The following is a 20,127-nucleotide window of genomic DNA, read 5'->3' as shown; positions in this document are numbered from 1 at the left end:
TACCCAGCTGACCCCTGGGTGTCAATGTACAGTATGACTAGTTACCCAGCTGACCCCTGGGTGTCAATGTACAGTATGACTAGTTACCCAGCTGACCCCTGGGTGTCAATGTACAGTATGACTAGTTACCCAGCTGACCCCTGGGTGTCAATGTACAGTATGACTAGTTACCCAGCTGACCCCTGGGTGTCAATGTACAGTATGACTAGTTACCCAGCTGACCCCTGGGTGTCAATGTACAGTATGACTAGTTACCCAGCTGACCCCTGGGTGTCAATGTACAGTATGACTAGTTACCCAGCTGACCCCTGGGTGTCAATGTACAGTATGACTAGTTACCCAGCTGACCCCTGGGTGTCAATGTACAGTATGACTAGTTACCCAGCTGACCCCTGGGTGTCAATGTACAGTATGACTAGTTACCCAGCTGACCCCTGGGTGTCAATGTACAGTATGACTAGTTACCCAGCTGACCCCTGGGTGTCAATGTACAGTATGACTAGTTACCCAGCTGACCCCTGGGTGTCAATGTACAGTATGACTAGTTACCCAGCTGACCCCTGGGTGTCAATGTACAGTATGACTAGTTACCCAGCTGACCCCTGGGTGTCAATGTACAGTATGACTAGTTACCCAGCTGACCCCTGGGTGTCAATGTACAGTATGACTAGTTACCCAGCTGACCCCTGGGTGTCAATGTACAGTATGACTAGTTACCCAGCTGACCCCTGGGTGTCAATGTACAGTATGACTAGTTACCCAGCTGACCCCTGGGTGTCAATGTACAGTATGACTAGTTACCCAGCTGACCCCTGGGTGTCAATGTACAGTATGACTAGTTACCCAGCTGACCCCTGGGTGTCAATGTACAGTATGACTAGTTACCCAGCTGACCCCTGGGTGTCAATGTACAGTATGACTAGTTACCCAGCTGACCCCTGGGTGTCAATGTACAGTATGACTAGTTACCCAGCTGACCCCTGGGTGTCAATGTACAGTATGACTAGTTACCCAGCTGACCCCTGGGTGTCAATGTACAGTATGACTAGTTACCCAGCTGACCCCTGGGTGTCAATGTACAGTATGACTAGTTACCCAGCTGTCCCCTGGGTGTCAATGTACAGTATGACTAGTTACCCAGCTGTCCCCTGGGTGTCAATGTACAGTATGACTAGTTACCCAGCTGACCCCTGGGTGTCAATGTACAGTATGACTAGTTACCCAGCTGACCCCTGGGTGTCAATGTACAGTATGACTAGTTACCCAGCTGACCCCTGGGTGTCAATGTACAGTATGACTAGTTACCCAGCTGACCCCTGGGTGTCAATGTACAGTATAACTAGTTACCCAGCTGACCCCTGGGTGTCAATGTACAGTATGACTCTAGTTACCCAGCTGTCCCCTGGGTAGCAACGTGGAAATCAGGGGGCTAAACCAGGGACTGCAGTTGGAAATTAGGCGGCTGGCTAAAACTGTCACTTTCATAGTAATGTTGATTCAAGTGCACACTCCCTGTAAAACTAAAACGTACTAAAGTAAAGGAACGGAGATGGATGAGCGCTAGTTGAACCTTCAGCATGACAGCCTGCCTCACCTACCCCAAGACTTTGGCACAGTCGTCATAGTACTTCATGGAGTTCTTCACAAAGCTGAAACCGTTGACATCACAGACGAAGGAGTGGCCGTTTGCTCTCAAGAGGTCGAAGCCACACACAGTTTGCTGGCATAGAGAGAGAGCATCACTGTCAGACATTTGAAACTGAATGAAGCCAATCAAGTGGAGTGCATCCCAGTAGTCAAAAGAGGGTTCCTCCATTCATCTGCACTTACCTGAAAAAACACGACAGATGCTTTTACCTACGCAGCTCTTGCAGATAAAGGAGATAAGACGAGGAAGCCTCTTCAGACTATTGGGATACACCGCAAGTTTAAGATGGCTTCAGGTTGATTGGGTGAGATGACACACACAGAACGAGTGGTCTGATTGGTTGAAAAAAGACTCACCTTGAAGGCCAGGCAGACCTTGCGGGCCACCAGTTTCTCCATGGCGGAGAGCATGACAGGGTAGCGGATCTCCTTCCCCTCGCTGTCCCTCTCCACCTTACCGTCCAGGGCTGGGGACTTCCTGGCCTCAGCATGGGCATAGTCAGGGCCCACTGTGTACACCTGACATCATACCATAGTCAGGACCCACTGTGTTCACATGACATCATACCATAGTCAGGTCCCACTGTGTTCACCTGACATCATACCATAGTCAGGTCCCACTGTGTTCACCTGACATCATACCATAGTCAGGTCCCACTGTGTTCACCTGACATCATACCATAGTCAGGTCCCACTGTGTTCACATGACGACATACCATAGTCAGGTCCCACTGTGTTCACATGACGACATACCATAGTCAGGTCCCACTGTGTACACCTGACATCATACCATAGTCAGGTCCCACTGTGTTCACCAGACATCATACCATAGTCAGGACCCACTGTGTTCACCTGACATCATACCATAGTCAGGTCCCACTGTGTTCACCTGACATCATACCATAGTCAGGTCCCACTGTGTTCACCTGACATCATACCATAGTCAGGTCCCACTGTGTTCACCAGACATCATACCATAGTCAGGTCCCACTGTGTTCACCTGACATCATACCATAGTCAGGTCCCACTGTGTTCACCAGACATCATACCATAGTCAGGACCCACTGTGTACACCTGACATCATACCATAGTCAGGACCCACTGTGTTCACATGACATCATACCATAGTCAGGGCCCACTGTGTACACCTGACATCATACCATAGTCAGGACCCACTGTGTACACCTGACATCATACCATAGTCAGGACCCACTGTGTTCACATGACATCATACCATAGTCAGGTCCCACTGTGTTCACCTGACATCATACCATAGTCAGGACCCACTGTGTTCACCTGACATCATACCATAGTCAGGACCCACTGTGTTCACCTGACATCATACCATAGTCAGGTCCCACTGTGTTCACCAGACATCATACCATAGTCAGGTCCCACTGTGTTCACCTGACATCATACCATAGTCAGGACCCACTGTGTACACCTGACATCATACCATAGTCAGGACCCACTGTGTTCACATGACATCATACCATAGTCAGGGCCCACTGTGTACACCTGACATCATACCATAGTCAGGACCCACTGTGTACACCTGACATCATACCATAGTCAGGACCCACTGTGTTCACATGACATCATACCATAGTCAGGTCCCACTGTGTTCACCTGACATCATACCATAGTCAGGACCCACTGTGTTCACCTGACATCATACCATAGTCAGGACCCACTGTGTTCACATGACATCATACCATAGTCAGGGCCCACTGTGTACACCTGACATCATACCATAGTCAGGACCCACTGTGTACACCTGACATCATACCATAGTCAGGACCCACTGTGTTCACATGACATCATACCATAGTCAGGTCCCACTGTGTTCACCTGACATCATACCATAGTCAGGACCCACTGTGTTCACCTGACATCATACCATAGTCAGGACCCACTGTGTTCACATGACATCATACCATAGTCAGGTCCCACTGTGTTCACCTGACATCATACCATAGTCAGGACCCACTGTGTACACCTGACATCATACCATAGTCAGGACCCACTGTGTTCACATGACATCATACCATAGTCAGGTCCCACTGTGTTCACCTGACATCATACCATAGTCAGGTCCCACTGTGTTCACCTGACATCATACCATAACATAGTCACTGTGTTCACCTGACATCATACCATAGTCAGGTCCCACTGTGTTCACCAGACATCATACCATAGTCAGGTCCCACTGTGTTCACCTGACATCATACCATAGTCAGGGCCCACTGTGTTCACCTGACATCATAACATAGTCAGGGCCCACTGTGTTCACCTGACATCATACCATAGTCACATAGTCAGGGCCACAGTAGTGATGAGGGGGGGGGAAACAATACAGTGACATATCGGGATATTATATCGTATCGTTTTGACAATATTATTTTTGCACTAGTTGGGTGTACCTGCATGTTTATTTCCATGACTGATCAATACTTGTTGTTTTCCCATGGCATCTATCGTGTCCCTCTGCAGCAGACGTAAGGTGAGCAATATGTTTAGTTCTTTTTAAATCACCGCTTCTAAGTCGCAATACATACAGAATTGTGAGTATCGCAATACATATCCTACCAGCACCTTGGTATGGTGATAATATCATATCGTGATGTCGCTGAAAATTCACAGCCCTAGTCCCCGCAGTGTACACCTGATACAGTATAAAAAAAAAAGTGTACAGAGAAACTCCCCAAATACAGGTGTGCCAAGCTTGTAGCATCATACCCAAGAAGACTTAAGGCTGTAACCGCTGCCAAAGGTGCTAAAACAAAGTACTGATTAAAGGGTCTGAATTATGTAAATATATCCTCTTATTTTTTATAAATTAGCCAAAAAATTCTAAAAACACATTTTTGCTTTGTCATTATGGGGTATTGTGTGTAGATTGATAAGGAAAAAACGATTTAATCCATTTTAGAATAAGGATGTAACAACAAAATGTGGAAAAAGTCAAAGGGTATGATGACTCCTTGCTGTCCCCAGTCCACCTGGCCGTGCTGCTGCTCCAGTTTCAACTGTTCTGCCTGCGGCTATGGAACCCTGACCTGTTCACCGGACGTGCTTGTTGCACCCTCGACAACTACTATGATTATTATTATTTGACCATGCTGGTCATTTATGAACATTTTAACATCTTGACCATGTTCTGTTATAATATCCACCCTGCACAGCCAGAAGAGGACTGGCCACCCCTCATAGCCTGGTTCCTCTCTAGGTTTCTTCCTAGGTTTTTGGCCTTTCTAGGGAGTTTTTCCTAGGGAGTTTTTCCTAGCCACCGTGCTTCTTTCACATGCATTGCTTGCTGTTTGGGGTTTTAGGCTGGGTTTCTGTACAGCACTTTGAGATATCAGCTGATGTACAAAGGGCTATATAAATACATTTGATTTGATTTGATTTTGAATACTTTCTGAAGGCAGTGTACACAGTCCACCAATCGATTAACCTAAACATCAACAAAAGACACACCCCATACAGCCGATCAAACAAATGACTGACCTGAACCAGGCTCACACACCAACACACACTTAAGAGGATACCTTGACATCAGTGCCGTCCGTTGGCATGAACTCCTCGTATATGTAGGAGCCAGTCTTCCTCACACAGCTCTCTGGGGAGTACACACTGCTGCGGCTCCCTATCTACAGGAGAGGAGACAGTCAGACCTGGGTTCAAATAGTATCGACAGAGCGCTTGATCGAGCCAGCCAGACGGGACGGGGGTTTGCACTTTTGGGACTATACAATTTGTTCGTTTCTTTCAAGAAGAAAAAAAAATCAAATCAAGTGCAAGTAAAATATCTAAATAAGGGGTTGAAAGTTTGGTTTGAGTACTAAGTGTGTACAGTTGAGTTTCGGCCCATTCTGTACAGCATGGCTCCAAAAAACTCCACCCATCCACTATAATTCCAACAGCAGTTCCTTTACAATACAGCGTCTGACTGTCCCTCCCTAGTCCCTCAGTACCTTGCGGAAGAGTCTCTGGCTGCCCCCTCCAGCTGAGGTGGGGTAGTAGACGTAAACGTTATGGTCCTCAGCACTCACAGGCTTCTCCACAAAGGGCTTGGGGAACACCTCCCCGTTCACCTCCACATGATCCTCCCCCTCCACCAGGTTACACTCTAGAATGAAAGGCCACCCAGCCAATCAGAGACAGGGTCTCGAAGCACACTTGAATTATGCCCGATTGGGTAGGTGATATGGTAACAGCCTTCATCTTCATTAGGCTAGGCGGAACTTGAGGTCTATAGAAAATGCATATGTAAAAAGAAGTCGCTGTGCTTCCTTAGCCGCAACACTTCCTCCTGATCTAGCTCATACCGAGACTCAAGCACATTGAACCGCCCTCCTGAAGCATTCTAACCAATCGCACTATGGAAAAAGAACACATTCAGCTGTGCAAGTGGCTACACTTGTAATCTTGGCACCCAGTACCAAATCTTGGGTGCATGCTAGCTCGCTAATTGATTTAATAGTACCAGTCTGTCACAAGAGACAAGATGTGTTGTAACACTTACCTTCAGGTCTGTCTGGATCTCGGGTTAACACAGAGTAACGAGGAAGATCAATGCCCTCTTCCTGCAAGATACGATACACCTCCCTCCTGAGGGGACAGAATACAACGTTTATATGATGGAACGAGTCAGTAGACTTTTACAAAGGATGAACAGGGCAGGAATGACCGAGTGTTTACCATCATACCTGTCTACATACCTGTCTTGTATGTAGTACTGCATGTTCAGGTCATTGATGAGAAGTGGGTTTCTGAGTTTGGCGTACTCTACCGCTTTGTCCAATGGGAAACCTACACACCCACCCCATACATACATAAACACAACCATGTAAATAAATACAGGAAATACATGTCTTAACCATGGCATTATTGTTCCATACAGGCTAAATACATGACATTATTGTTCCATGGGACTACATACAACTAAATACATGACATTATTGTTCCAAGGGTCTGTATACAGGCTAAATACATGACATTATAGCTGTGCAATGTGCATGTGAGAAAACCAGTACCTGATGCAGTTAATACTGTACGGTGGGTGCACATACGTACGTTGGTTTGTACCTTTGGAGTGGAAGGAGACGAGGCAGTCACACAGGGGCCATTTGTCCACGGGCTGGTTGAGGATGACCTCCTCGGGGAAGATGACCACTGTGATGTACTCAAACTTACACAGCCTTTCCATGATCTGGGTCATGGGCTTGGACTTGGACTTCTTCATCATGGAACAGATGCCCACCACGATCTGCCTCTCTGGAGGCTTGGGGGAACCAGAGAGAAGGGGTGGATGTAAAGATCACCGTTTGTCATTTACTGTACATCATGTGTTATAAGATTACTTGTGAAGGCAAAGGCAATTTTTTCTTGTCCTGTCATCTCTCCTCCTTTTCAAAATGCATTGGAGGAGAAGGTCCAAGGAGAGAGATCTTGGATTCTTCTCAAATGCAGTTTGAGAAGGAGGTGAGGAAGCAAGGAATCAAGTAAAGACTAGTCTTTTTTCTGCTTCCACGTACACACCGAGTCATAATCCTGGTCGTCTTCCTCCTCTCCTTTTCGCATCTCTCCCTCGTTCTTCATTCTTCCTCCTTCTTCTGAGCCTCGGTGGTCTTCATCGACACAGCCAACAACAAACATGAGATTCCCACTCTGGTCCCGTCCCTCTCCTCCGGCCTCTGACATCACAGAGTGGGGACGTCACTCGAAGTTCAGCAGCATCGTCGCGTGCCAGTACACAGGCTTAGAGCACCCTACTGGTGACTCCACTCTGGGCACAAAATGGACACCAGGAAGTAGGCACTGGCAATGCTTTTTTTAATTCCCCCTGTTGGTGTGTTGAATGTAATGTAATACTCAGGAGGGTGGGGACAGAGCGGTTTAAGAGCAGCAGTTTTACATAGAGTGTTGAGGTAGTAATTTGAGGGCAGGGTTTATGGGTTAGTCAGGGGTGAGGTAATGGGGGTCAGGGGTGAGGTAGGTAGGTGGGTGAGGTAGGTGGGTGAGGTAGGTGGGTGAGGTAGGGTGGGTGGGTAGGGTAGGGTGGGTGGGTGGGTGGGTGGGTGGGTGGGTGGGTGGGTGGGTGGGTGGAGGTGGGTGGGTGGGTGGGTGGGTGGGTGGGTAGGGTGGGTGGGTGGGTGGGTAGGGTGGGTGGGTAGGGTGGGTGGGTGGGTGGAGGTAGGCAGGTAGGGTGGGTAGGTAGGTAGGTAGGGTAGGCAGTGGTAGGTAGGTAGGTAGGTAGGTAGGGAGTCCGGGTTGCTAAGGTTGGGGGAGGACTACCCTCCCTGTGTCAGGAGAAGGGTCTCATTCTACAAAGTGGCATCGCTCTAGGCTGAGGACGATGAGATGACTGGTTCACAAAGGTTCCTCCAGTCTCACCACCAGTCGACACCTACAGAGGACAACACAGAAAGAAAGACAGAAACAGACCAACCCTGAGAGACTGAGTTCAGTGCCTGTGAAGAAGTCCGCATGCTGTCTAATAATGCTGCCTCATCTCTCTAACTCAGCTCTACTCATCTACTGGGTGTCGTACCACTGTTTGGAGTTGCTATGGCCACATGCCGTGAAGAGCATAACTAAAACTGTCCTTCTTTTGTGTCCTGTGATATACAGTCGTTTGTTAAAGTTAGTCCATCCTTACGTTCTAGCCAAAATCACATAGCCTCAATGCAAAAGACACAATCTAAATGGACAAAAACATAATTTATATGCAAATTAGCCATTGCAACTTCCAAATGATTATGATCGAGCGTGTCACATATGTACAGTGCGGTGTCCCTCAGGGCAGTTGCCTCGGGCCGTTACTCTTCTCTATTTTACAAATGATTTGCCACTGGTCTTACACAAAGCTAGAATGACTATGTACACTCTACATGTCAGAAACCAAAGCCAGTGAGCTCACTGAAATTCAAAATAAGGATTTACAGTCATTATCCGAATGGCTAATGCCGAGCAGAAATTACAATTAGCATTTTAGTTCTGCACTTAAAAACACAGCAAGAGATGTAAGGGTTTTGTTTTTTCCTGCGTGAAAAATAAAGAAATCTGTATTAACACGACCCCTAAGTTTAACTTGCTTGTTATCAAAGTAATTTACTGAATTAATAAATTAACGGGGCATCATATGGGACCGACAGGCACGAGTCGGTCTTATGTAGCAAAATTTGAAATTATGTTTTTTTTACATTGGATAAAAGTAGAGACTCAGCTAGAAAATGGTGTATCACACACTAGAGATGAGGAACAATAGGAAAGTAATTCTACTTTGAAAGTTGATTAACTTGTAATCTCACTTTTGAGAAAATGGCCCTTGAATGTTTTGGTACCTACTGGAGAGATCTTGGTCTACACCCTTTCAGCATCGTTCACACCCTCTTAAGCTTTAGCCCCACCCATCCATTTAAGGATTCACATGTGCGGCCATGTACTAAACAACCAAAGATTTCAAGACTAAAGGCTGTTATATACTATGGGTGTGTTGGTAAATTTAATCTGGAGTGCCAGAGTGTGCTCTGGGCATTCGTAAACTCAGAGCGTTGTCAGATTGCCCGTTCATAAATTCAGGGCGCTTATACAACAGCTCTCTGTGTGTCCTCTTTTCGACTCCGTCTGCATATTTGCAATCAAAGGGCAGAATGTTCTCCATCTCCTTAGATATCATACTCTAATTCCACTGATTTCAAAACTCTGTCCTCCAGAAAGTGGAGAGCAACACTTATGCAGTTCTACTACGTGATATCTTTATAAAAAGCTGCGTTAGAAAGGATTACCTACACATACTGACCAGCTCATGGTATAGACAGAAGCCTGCTACAGTGGTTCCTCCTTTAAACGTTGCGTCATACTGCGGCACACCCTGCGTGCTGCTGCAGCATTCTGGGACACGTCATTTAATTCTCAGCCATTTCTTCTGTTACTGCAAGTTATTGCTAGTTTGACCACCTTTGCATCTTTGAGAAGCATTTGATAGTATTCCGTATTGGCATTACCAGAGAAATTAAAACATTTTTTGTAATAACATAGTATATGGGATTTATTAAGAAATTTGGCTTACTTAATTTGATTAATATTATGGTGTTTCCATTCAGAGAAAAACTGTCAGTTTGTGAATTCAGACCGTTTCGCTCTCCGAGCGCAGACTGGACGTTCGGGCCGAGGAGTAGGGTTGATTTGAGCGTTCTGGCCTTACTACAGCAGTCAAGCACCCAAGATAACGTTGGCTAGCTACTTCCAGACCCAAAAGAGACCACTCTGACCATTTTACTCACCCTAGCAGAGCTGGTAAGGCAGTTCTCGTGTTGGTGACTGTAAATGTGCTGCTGGAAACAATTCAATTACACTTTTTTCCTGACGTTCACTGACACCGGCCATATTCAACGGGTGTTGAGCGCTCATAAAGTCATTATTCTGCGATCTGATACACTCAGACGAGAGTGCTCTGAAATCCATGTAGATAGTAGGCTGGACACATTACATTTTTAACAACGTTCTTTTCTGATAACTAGTTCATTGCATCCGCCGTGGAGCCCAGTTTCATAATATGACCATATTTCCCAGCTGCTTGGCGTCGTTTTGAAGTAATCGGAAAAAAACAGGCCTTATTTGAGTGCATTTTTCACCCTGCCAGCTCCTATTAGTTGTATTGAGCACCATGGCAACAACTCGCCTTCCGAACGTTCTATTCCCACCTTACTGTTCAATGCCTGCTTCGCTATTGTTGGCAATGAGATCTGCTCACGTTGTTTTATAGTTAAAATGTAAACAAAAATAATATTGGAACTCCGCTGTCTTCCTTTGTTTGCTATGGGGGAAATATAGGCATGTCTATTACGGTCCATACAAAGACAGTAATTAATTTGCCAGAATTGTACATAATTATGACATACCATTAAAGGTTGTGCAATATAACAGCAATATTTTGAGTTAGGGATGCCACCCATTAGATAAAATTCCGTACGGTTCTGTATTTCACTGAAAGAATAAACGTTTTGTTTTCAAAATGATAGTTTCCGGATTTGACCATATTAATGACCTAAGGCTTGTATTTGTGTGTGTTATTATATTATAATTAAGTCTATAATTTGATATTTGATAGAGCAGTCTGACTGAGCAGTGGTAGGCAGCAGCAGGCTCGTAAGCATTCATTCAAACAGCACTTTCCTGGATTTGCTAGTAGCTCTTCGCTGTGCTTCAAGCATTGCGCTGTTTATGACTTCAAGCCTATCAACTCCCGAGATTAGGCTGGCAATACTATAGTGCCTATAAGAACATCCAATAGTCAAAGGTATATGAAATACAAATGGTAGAGAGAAATAGTCCTATAATAACTACAACCTAAAACTTCTTACCTGGGAATATTGAAGACCATCAGCTTTCTCATGTTCTGAGCAAGGAACTTAAACGTTAGCTTTTTTTACATGGCAAATATTGCACTTTTACTTTCCTCTCCAACACTTTGTTTTTGCATTATTTAAACCAAATTGAACATGTTTCATTATTTATTTGAGATTAAATTGATTTTATTGATGTATTATATTAAGTTAAATAAAAAAAGTGTTCATTCAGTATTGTTGTAATTGTCATTATTACAAATATATTTAAAAAATAATAAAAATCGGCCGATTAATCGGTATCAGATTTTTTGGGTCCTCCAATAATCAGTATCAGCATTGAAAAATCATAATCGGTCGACCTTTAGTCCATACATAGATCGGCTACATACTGTAGCTAGCTACACATCCATAGGCAGACAGTCATTTTTATCCTCCACTACACAATACGCAACTAAATAGTTAGCTAGCTATGTTACTTCAGCTGCATTGCAAGGCAAGCTTACACAATTGTACATTCAATTTGCAGTAAATGCTTTAGCTAGCTAGATTCTTTACTTCATTCCTTTCCCAAGACGACAGCCTGGTTTGCTGGTTCTCAGGAGTCCCTAAAACATTAACATAAAAATTCGTCATTGGAACCACTCGATATGATTGGTCATATAAAAACCTTTGGACCCAAATGCATAATGAGTTCTCTAACTCCCCCTTGTGGTGGTCTGGAGCAATGAAGCCGTGACACTGGGTACCGCTAAGTCCCACGGTGCAAGCTTGCAACTTTTAAAGGAGGAACCACTGTACATGGCAGAACAATCCAAACTCATCTCTCGGCATGTCCAGCCCACTCATTATCTCAGCTAATCATGGCTAGTGGGAAGGTTGCTGACTTCTGTGGCTAAACCAACTAGGCTCCTAAATTAACAATTGTATTTGTGTTTACAGATGGCATACACATTTGTTATTAAGGCACATGAAAGTTCACATGTTCCAGAACGCATTTCTGCCAAAAAGATATAAAAAAAATGTAAAGTTCAAATGGCTCTCCTGTGAAGTAGTGCCGTGCGACATACACCTTGTTTCCTGAAACGAGTCACATATTGTGTGAGCTTTCTTCCATGTTTAAGTCGTCAAAGCACTTGAGGAGTTATGTACAGCTGCCACCATCTTGATTTTCATGCCTTTTTCGCCTCTCCATTCTCGGCCAGTCTGCTCCTCCCAGTCATCTCCTCCCGCTCCTTCTCCCTCCAGACAGACGCAGTGTACACATGCTGCTTCAGAGCAGACAAGCATGCATCAAAACTTTGTTCATTTGTACAATATCTCTCATTTAGATTCGCTTGTAAATTATCCAAACTCACCAAAAATGACATTCAGTAGCTTCTATTTAAACATGGATAAATGTATTCGCTGGACTGCCTGCTTTTTTACACTTAGTTTATTTTCGTTTCCGCTCATTGGCATATTTATCTAGCAACCTCCAAGGAAATTCACTATTAATTGTGCTAATTTTGTTAGCATTCTGGTAACAGATGCCCAATGGTCTTTTTGTGTTTTTGGCGACCCCTTGTGTACTAATACCATAATACCTGGACAAAAGGAACACCTACGACAGAATGCTGTTCATTGACTACAGCTCAGCATTCAAGACCATAGTGCCCTCCAAGCTCATCACTAAGCTAAGGACCCTGGGATTAAACACCTCCCTCTGCAACTGGCTTCTGGACTTCCTGATGGGCCGAGGGTATGCAACACATCCACCACGCTAACCCTCAACACAAGGGCCCCCCCAACGGGTGTGTTCTCAATCCCCTCCTATACTCCCTGTTCACCCATGACTGCACACAACTCCAACACCATCATTAAGAATGCCGCCGACGATGAGACAGCCTAAAGGAAGGATGTCAGAGACCTGGCAGTGTTGTGCCAGGACAACAACCTCAACCTCAGCAAGACAAAGGAGCCGATCGTGGAATTGGAGGGCCGAACACACCCTCATCTACGTCGACAGAACAGTCTATGACTTGGGTGGCTGGAGTCTTTGACCGTTTTTAGGGCCTTCCTCTGACACCGCCTGGTATTGAGATCCCACCCTCATCCACGTCGACAGGGCTGTAGTGGAGCAGGTCGATCACTAAGGAAATATATCATGGTCCACAGACACCGACCCAGTCATGAAGAGGGCATGACAACGCCTCTTCCCCCTCAAGAGGCTGAAAAGATTCGGCATGGGCACTCAGATCCTCAAAAAGTTCTACAGCTCCACTATTGAGAGCATCTTGACTGGCTGCATCACTGCTTCGTATGGCAACTGCTTAGCATCCAAACGCAAGGCGCTACAGAGGGTAGTGCATTTGGCCCAGTACATCACTTGGGCCGAACTCCCTGCATTCCAGGATCTCTATACCAGGCGGTGTCAGAGGAAGGCCCTAAAAACGGTCAAAGACTCCAGCCACCCAAGTCATAGAGTGTTCTGTCAACGTGGATGAGTGTGTGTTCGGCCCTCCGTTTCCACGATCAGCTCCTTTGTCTTGGTGACGTTGAGGGAAAGGTTGTTGTCCTGGCACAACACTGCCAGGTCTCCGACCTCCTTCCTTTAAGTTGTCTCATAAGTGGTACCAACAGGATCCTAAACAGCTTCTAACCCCAAGCCATGAGTCTGCTAAATACACTCCGTATACAAAACATTTGTGGATTTATTCCTTGTGTTATTATTTTTATATTACTTCTTTACTTTTTATATTACTTTCCCACCCCCCCTTTCTCTCTGTATTGCTGGGAAGGGCCCCATAAGTAAGCATTTCACTGTTAGTCTACACGTTTTGTAAATAAGCATGTGACAATTTAAATTTGATCTGATTTGAAACAAAACCAACTCCTTTCATGATATACTATAGAATGCTATAGAATGCTAGCACGCTAGCTAAAACCACATGCTTCTTTTAGACAGATCCTGCCCACACATATCTCAACTTTGTCACACATAACATGTGACCATGGGTAACCCCGGTCCCCAGAATAGCCTGCCCTCCTTTCAGGGGGTTGAAAGAGGGCCAGGGGTGGACAGGGTAGAGAAAAGTATCGGGTGCAGAGGCCTACACTAGTAACGCTACCCAAACATAACTCATCACTCTCCTCCACGGCGTTGACACGGACAGGCTGCACTAAACCAAGTGGAAGCCCATCTCGGACACCCGAGGACGGGAGAAACTCATAAATACATAGCTACAACGACAGTGTGAAGACACTCAACACCACCGTGCTCGAAGAAACACAGCATTAAGGCTATCAGGCCTTGAGGGACTGGGAGAAATAGGACTGGTGGGTTGAGGATGAGGAGAATAGTGCTACTGGAATGCCGGCCTCTTCAGTTTCCTTCATTAATTGATGGCTAATGTATGATGGTTGAACACCTAGTGTTGATGGTTGAACACCTAGTGTTGATGGTTGAACACCTAGTGTTGATGGTTGACTTTCAACCTGGTAGATATTACTGTTATATTCTATTATGACGATATACCCTTCAATCATTCATTTAAAAAGTACAAAAAAAAAACAGGATGTAGCAACTGCAGATGGCCCCTTTAAAGTATTAGATCCGCCTGTCCTAATGCCTGCCCTTCCGCCTGTCCTAATTCCGCCTGTCCTAATGCCTGCCTGTGTGCCTGTCCTAACGCCTGCCTGTGTGCCAATCTGAAATAACTTCATATAGTGGCAAGAAAAAGTATGTGAACCCTTTGGAATTACCTGGATTTCTGCATAAATTGGTCATAAAATTTGATCTGATCGTCATCTAGGTCACAACAATAAACAGTGTTGAAACTAATAATACACACATCCTCCTCCGACGCCTATGACTAATTTAATCCAAGATGGCTGATAGAACACATCCCCATCTCCCTCTGGCATTGACCGACCCACTGTCTGTCTGGCAGTGTGTCACCTCCACCACCCAAAGTGTGACGAACCCAATAAAGGCTTTTAACCTTTGAGACAGTAACCTTTGTGACAGTGTCCTGTAGAAAGGCCTTGCTTCCACCAATGTTTATGATTAGGGTGGGATCATCAACTGAGCTCTCGGAAAAGGCACTCACTATCCAACTCACTGATAACAGGCCCAATGACGGCCACTGATTGGTTGAATACTAGGGGAGTGAGGTGGTTGGAGTTATCAACAAAGCTGCATGAACAAAATATGATGCCAAGTTTTCAAACTACCGGGTTTTTTTTTTTGTGAAGACATATAAAGTGATCTGTGCATTTGAACAGCAGCATAAACACACCCATTTACTTCTGCATGTCAAAAACCGAATGAACACAGCTTCACGCTGACATGGATTAGATTATACCATGTAGAATGAGCAGTCAGCTCACAAACGAACGCACCAGGGAGAACGCAACAAGCATGCAGATACAATCTGACTGGGGATATCTAGCTAACATGTCACAACTAGCCAGTTAACTTGCAATCTGAAATAACTTCATACGGTGGCAAGAAAAAGTATGTGAACCCTTTGGAATTACCTGGATTTCTGCATAAATTTGATCTGATCTTCATCTAGGTCACAACAATAGACAGTGCGCTTAAACTAATAACACACAAATGATTGTATTTTTCTTGTCTATATTGAATATATCATTAAAACATTCACAGTGTAGGTTGGGAAAAGTATGTGAACCCCTAGGCTAACGACTTCTCCAAAAGCTAATTGGAGTCAGGAGTCCGCTAACCTGGAGTCTAATCAATGAGACGAGATTGGAGATGTTGGTTAGAGCTGCCTTGCCCTATAAAAAAAAAAAAACTCACAAAATTTCAGTTTGCTATTCACAAGAAGCATTGCCTGATGTGAACCATGCCTCAAACAAAAGAGATCTCAGAAGACATAAGAATTGTTGACTTGCATAAAGCTGAAAAGGGTTACATAAGTATCTCTAAAAGCCTCGATGTTCATCAGTCCACGGTAAGACAAATTGTCTATAAATGGATTAAGTTCAGCACTCTCCCTAGGAGTGGCCGTCCTGCAAAGATGACTGCAAGAGCACAGTGCAGAATGCTCAATGAGGTTAAGAAGAATCCACGAGAGTCAGCTAAAGACTTACAGAAATCTCTGGAAGATGCTAACATCTCTGTTGACGAGTCTACGACACGTAAAACACTAAACAAGAATGGTGTTCATGGGAGGACACCACGGAAGAAGCCACTGCTGTCCAAAAATAACATTGCTGCACGTCTGAAGTTCGCAAAAGAGCATCTGGATGTTCCACAGCGCTACTGGCAAAATATTCTGTGGACAGATGAAACTACAGTTGAGTTGTTTGGAAGGAACACACAACACTATGTGTGGAGAAAAAAAAAGGCACAGCACACCAACATCAAAACATCATCCTATCTGTAAAGTATGATGGAGGGAGCATCATGGTTTGGAGCTGCTTTGCTGCCTCGGGGCCTGGACAGCTTGCTATCATCGATGGAAAAATTAATTCCCAACTTTATCAAGACATTTTGCAGGAGAATGTTAGGCTATCTGTCCACCAATTGAAGGTCAACAGGAATTGGGTGATGCAACAGGACAACGACCCAAAACACAGAAGTAAATCAACAACAGAATGGCTTGAACAGAAGAAAATACACCTTCTGGAGAGGCCCAGTCAGAGTCCTGACCTCAACCCGATTGAGATGCTGTGGCAGTACCACGAGAGCGGTTCACACCAGACATCCCAAGAATATTGTTGAACTGAAACAGTTTTGTAAAGAGGAATGGTCCAAAATTCCTCATGACCATTGTTTAGGTCTGATCCGCAACTACAGAAAACATTTAGTTGAGGTTATTGCTGCCAAAGGAGGATCAACCAGTTATTAAATCCAACATCTTTTTCGCACTCTGCACTGTGAATGTTTACATGGTGTGTTCAATAAAGACATGAAAACGTATAATTGTGTGTGTTATTAGTTTAAGCAGACTGTGTTTGTCTATTGTTGTGACCTAGATGAAGATCAGATCAAATTTTAGGACCAATTTAAGCAGAAATCCAGGTATTTCCAAAGGGTTCACATACATTTTTCTTGCCACCGTATGTACACATTTACCTCACTTTTATGAGCATTTAAAATCCATAATCCAACCATTTTTTTTAGGGGCGGGTTGCCACTGCCAATGACACAGACAACTGTCTGTGCAAATACAGGATCCATATGCTGTCCATTAAAGGGCGTTTCATTTCTAAAGGGATTGAAGGAGACTGCAAAGACCGGCACAGTCAGAGTATTGTTGTCTTCCACTAGCCATTTACTTGTGTTGATTGACAGCAGCATACAAGCGTTCACTATGAAAACAAAGTAGGCCATCATGACTAGTTAGTCATCTAGACTAACAGTTATTATCAGAACACTGAGACTTCACACAGCCTAACAGTTATTATCAGAACACTGAGACTTCACACAGCCTAACAGTTATTATCAGAACACAGAGACTTCACACAGCCTAACAGTTATTATCAGAACACAGAGACTTCACACAGCCTAACAGTTATTATCAGAACACTGAGACTTCACACAGCCTAACAGTTATTATCAGAACACTGAGACTTCACACAGCCTAACAGTTATTATCAGAACACTGAGACTTCACACAGCCTAACAGTTATTATCAGAACACTGAGACTTCACACAGCCTAACAGTTATTATCAGAACACTGAGACAGAAGCGAGACTGTGCACAGGTGATTATTATTATTTATTTTCAAAAATCGGAGTAGCCTCCAATGCTTAAATCTTTAACAAATCTGTTCATTATTATGTTCAATAGTCTGGAGTGGACTGAACGTACAGAAGAGGAATGACAATACCTCATTCCCCACCGCCGGCCACCCATCACAGAAATAGCCTAAGCCCTCTAGTCTCCATACCCCAACACTCCTTGACCCAGATGCCATCTACAGCACAGACAATAATCACAGTTTTGAGGAACGCACGACAAAATGCTTACAGTACAGCGAGGAACGCGCGACAAAATGCTTACTGTACAGCGAGGAACGCGCGACAAAATGCTTACTGTATAGTGAGGAACGCGCGACAAAATGCTTACTGTACAGTGAGGAACGCACGACAAAATGCTTACAGTATAGTGAGGAACGCACGACAAAATGCTTACTGTACAGCGAGGAACGCACGACAAAATGCTTACTGTACAGCGAGGAACGCACGACAAAATGCTTACTGTATAGTGAGGAACGCACGACAAAATGCTTACTGTACAGCGAGGAACGCACGACAAAATGCTTACTGTATAGTGAGGAACGCGCGACAAAATGCTTACAGTATAGTGAGACAAGCACGACAAAATGCTTACTGTATAGTGAGGAACGCGCGACAAAATGCTTACTGTATAGTGAGGAACGCACGACAAAATGCTTACTGTATAGTGAGGAACGCGCGACAAAATGCTTACTGTATAGTGAGGAACGCACGACAAAATGCTTACTGTATAGTGAGAAACGCGCGACAAAATGCTTACTGTATAGTGAGGAACGCACGACAAAATGCTTACTGTATAGTGAGGAACGCACGACAAAATGCTTACTGTATAGTGAGGAACGCGCGACAAAATGCTTACTGTATAGTGAGGAACGCGCGACAAAATGCTTACTGTATAGTGAGGAACGCGCGACAAAATGCTTACTGTATAGTGAGGAACGCGCGACAAAATGCTTACAGTATAGTGAGGAACGCGCGACAAAATGCTTACAGTATAGTGAGACAAGCACGACAAAATGCTTACTGTATAGTGAGAAACGCGCGACAAAATGCTTACAGTATAGTGAGGAACACGCGACAAAATGCTTACTGTACAGCGAGGAACGCGCAACAAAATGCTTACTGTATAGTGAGGAACGCGCGACAAAATGCTTACTGTACAGTGAGGAATGCGCGACAAAATGCTTACAGTATAGTGAGGAACGCGCGACAAAATGCTTACTGTATAGTGAGGAACGCGCGACAAAATGCTTACTGTATAGTGAGGAACGCGCGACAAAATGCTTACTGTATAGTGAGGAACGCACGACAAAATGCTTACTGTATAGTGAGGAACGCGCGACAAAATGCTTACAGTATAGTGAGGAACGCGCGACAGTATAGTGAGGAACTCGCTCCTTTCATAAAAATAAAAAAAACACATTTTAACCAATACCCATCTATTTTTCAGATTACCTGGAACTACCATTTGGTTAAGTATTGAAACCAAAACGGATTTGAATGAAAAGTATTTGAATAAACATTGAAAAGGTGAATGTAAGAAGCGCTCATCATTTAAAATAGGCTACATGTCATATTATACAGCATATAAACACTAAATAGGTCAGGAGCCAGACAGAAAACCTAAGAAGGAACAAAAAATGATTTAGGATATATTACTTCCCTTATTTCAAAGCTATAGCTTACACACAGAAATAGAATGAAGCTTTTTCAAGTGCGACACAATAGGCTAGTATGGACATAAAGCTCTCAGTATTTAAACATTTAGTTGTATGTACACTAACAACATTTTAAGATGTGTTTTTTTTTTATAAATTCTTTACTACAATGACACACTTATTAGCTACCCACCTCGTTCCTTTCTTTTATCATGTGCACGTAGTAAGTCACCTTGATTTTGCACCTGTGTGTTTTATCAGTTTCTTTATAAAAATATTTTGCAAGTTCCATGACAGTAACTAAAGCAATAGCAACACACAAATGCAGACTACAAATACATGGGATGAACCTCTCTGTCTGTAAAAAGAGAGCTGCATTCTTTTTTAGTTATATACAAAGCAATCTGACAGAAACCCCCTCCATATGGAACATCATTAATTACGATTTTTTTTTAAATCACAAGTTACCAAACCGTTCACAGGAATGGACAACACTAGAGAGCCCTTCAGTCTCCACAGATTTGGGAAAATCTGCATTTTGTTTTTATGCCCCAAATTTGTGGAACAATCTGCAGAGTTCACTGCAGTTAGATGTACTGGTGTCACTCAGGCAGTTTACATTATTGATTGAGGATTTATTTGTAGCTGAATGTGATTCCTTTAATTAAATGTTTTTATTTTAATTGTCTTATTGTGCTGAATTTGATTGTTTTATACA

General features: G+C 44.0%; 1 protein-coding gene across 12 annotated transcripts in view; it reads right to left on the bottom strand.

Annotated features, from left to right (window-relative positions):
* The window catches only part of LOC106584645 (inositol hexakisphosphate and diphosphoinositol-pentakisphosphate kinase 2), a 58,809-nt gene extending 51,105 nt beyond the window's left edge, over nt 1-7,704 (bottom strand). For 8 of the 12 annotated variants that reach the window (XR_006761553.1, XR_006761554.1, XM_045706398.1 and 5 more), the window contains exons 1-8: nt 7,192-7,704; nt 6,727-6,934; nt 6,372-6,462; nt 6,176-6,261; nt 5,625-5,779; nt 5,199-5,300; nt 2,005-2,166; nt 1,599-1,720 (exon numbers count right to left, since the gene is read on the bottom strand). Coding sequence is in view for 10 of the 12 variants with exons in the window: in XM_045706398.1 (XP_045562354.1) it covers nt 1,599-1,720; nt 2,005-2,166; nt 5,199-5,300; nt 5,625-5,779; nt 6,176-6,261; nt 6,372-6,462; nt 6,727-6,934; nt 7,192-7,353 (1,088 nt within the window). In the remaining 2 variants the exon portion in view is untranslated. The remainder of the gene's footprint in view (nt 1-1,598; nt 1,721-2,004; nt 2,167-5,198; nt 5,301-5,624; nt 5,780-6,175; nt 6,262-6,371; nt 6,463-6,726; nt 6,935-7,191) is intronic. The other 4 variants (XM_045706397.1, XM_045706400.1, XM_045706403.1 and 1 more) reach the window with 1 other exon arrangement.
* Between the last annotated feature and the right edge of the window lie 12,423 nt (nt 7,705-20,127).

The sequence above is a fragment of the Salmo salar genome, chromosome ssa23, assembly GCF_905237065.1.
Source record: "Salmo salar chromosome ssa23, Ssal_v3.1, whole genome shotgun sequence".
Taxonomy (NCBI): Eukaryota; Metazoa; Chordata; class Actinopteri; order Salmoniformes; family Salmonidae; genus Salmo; species Salmo salar.
Note: the sequence above shows the minus strand (reverse complement) of the source record. Positions and strands in the feature narration are given on the sequence as shown.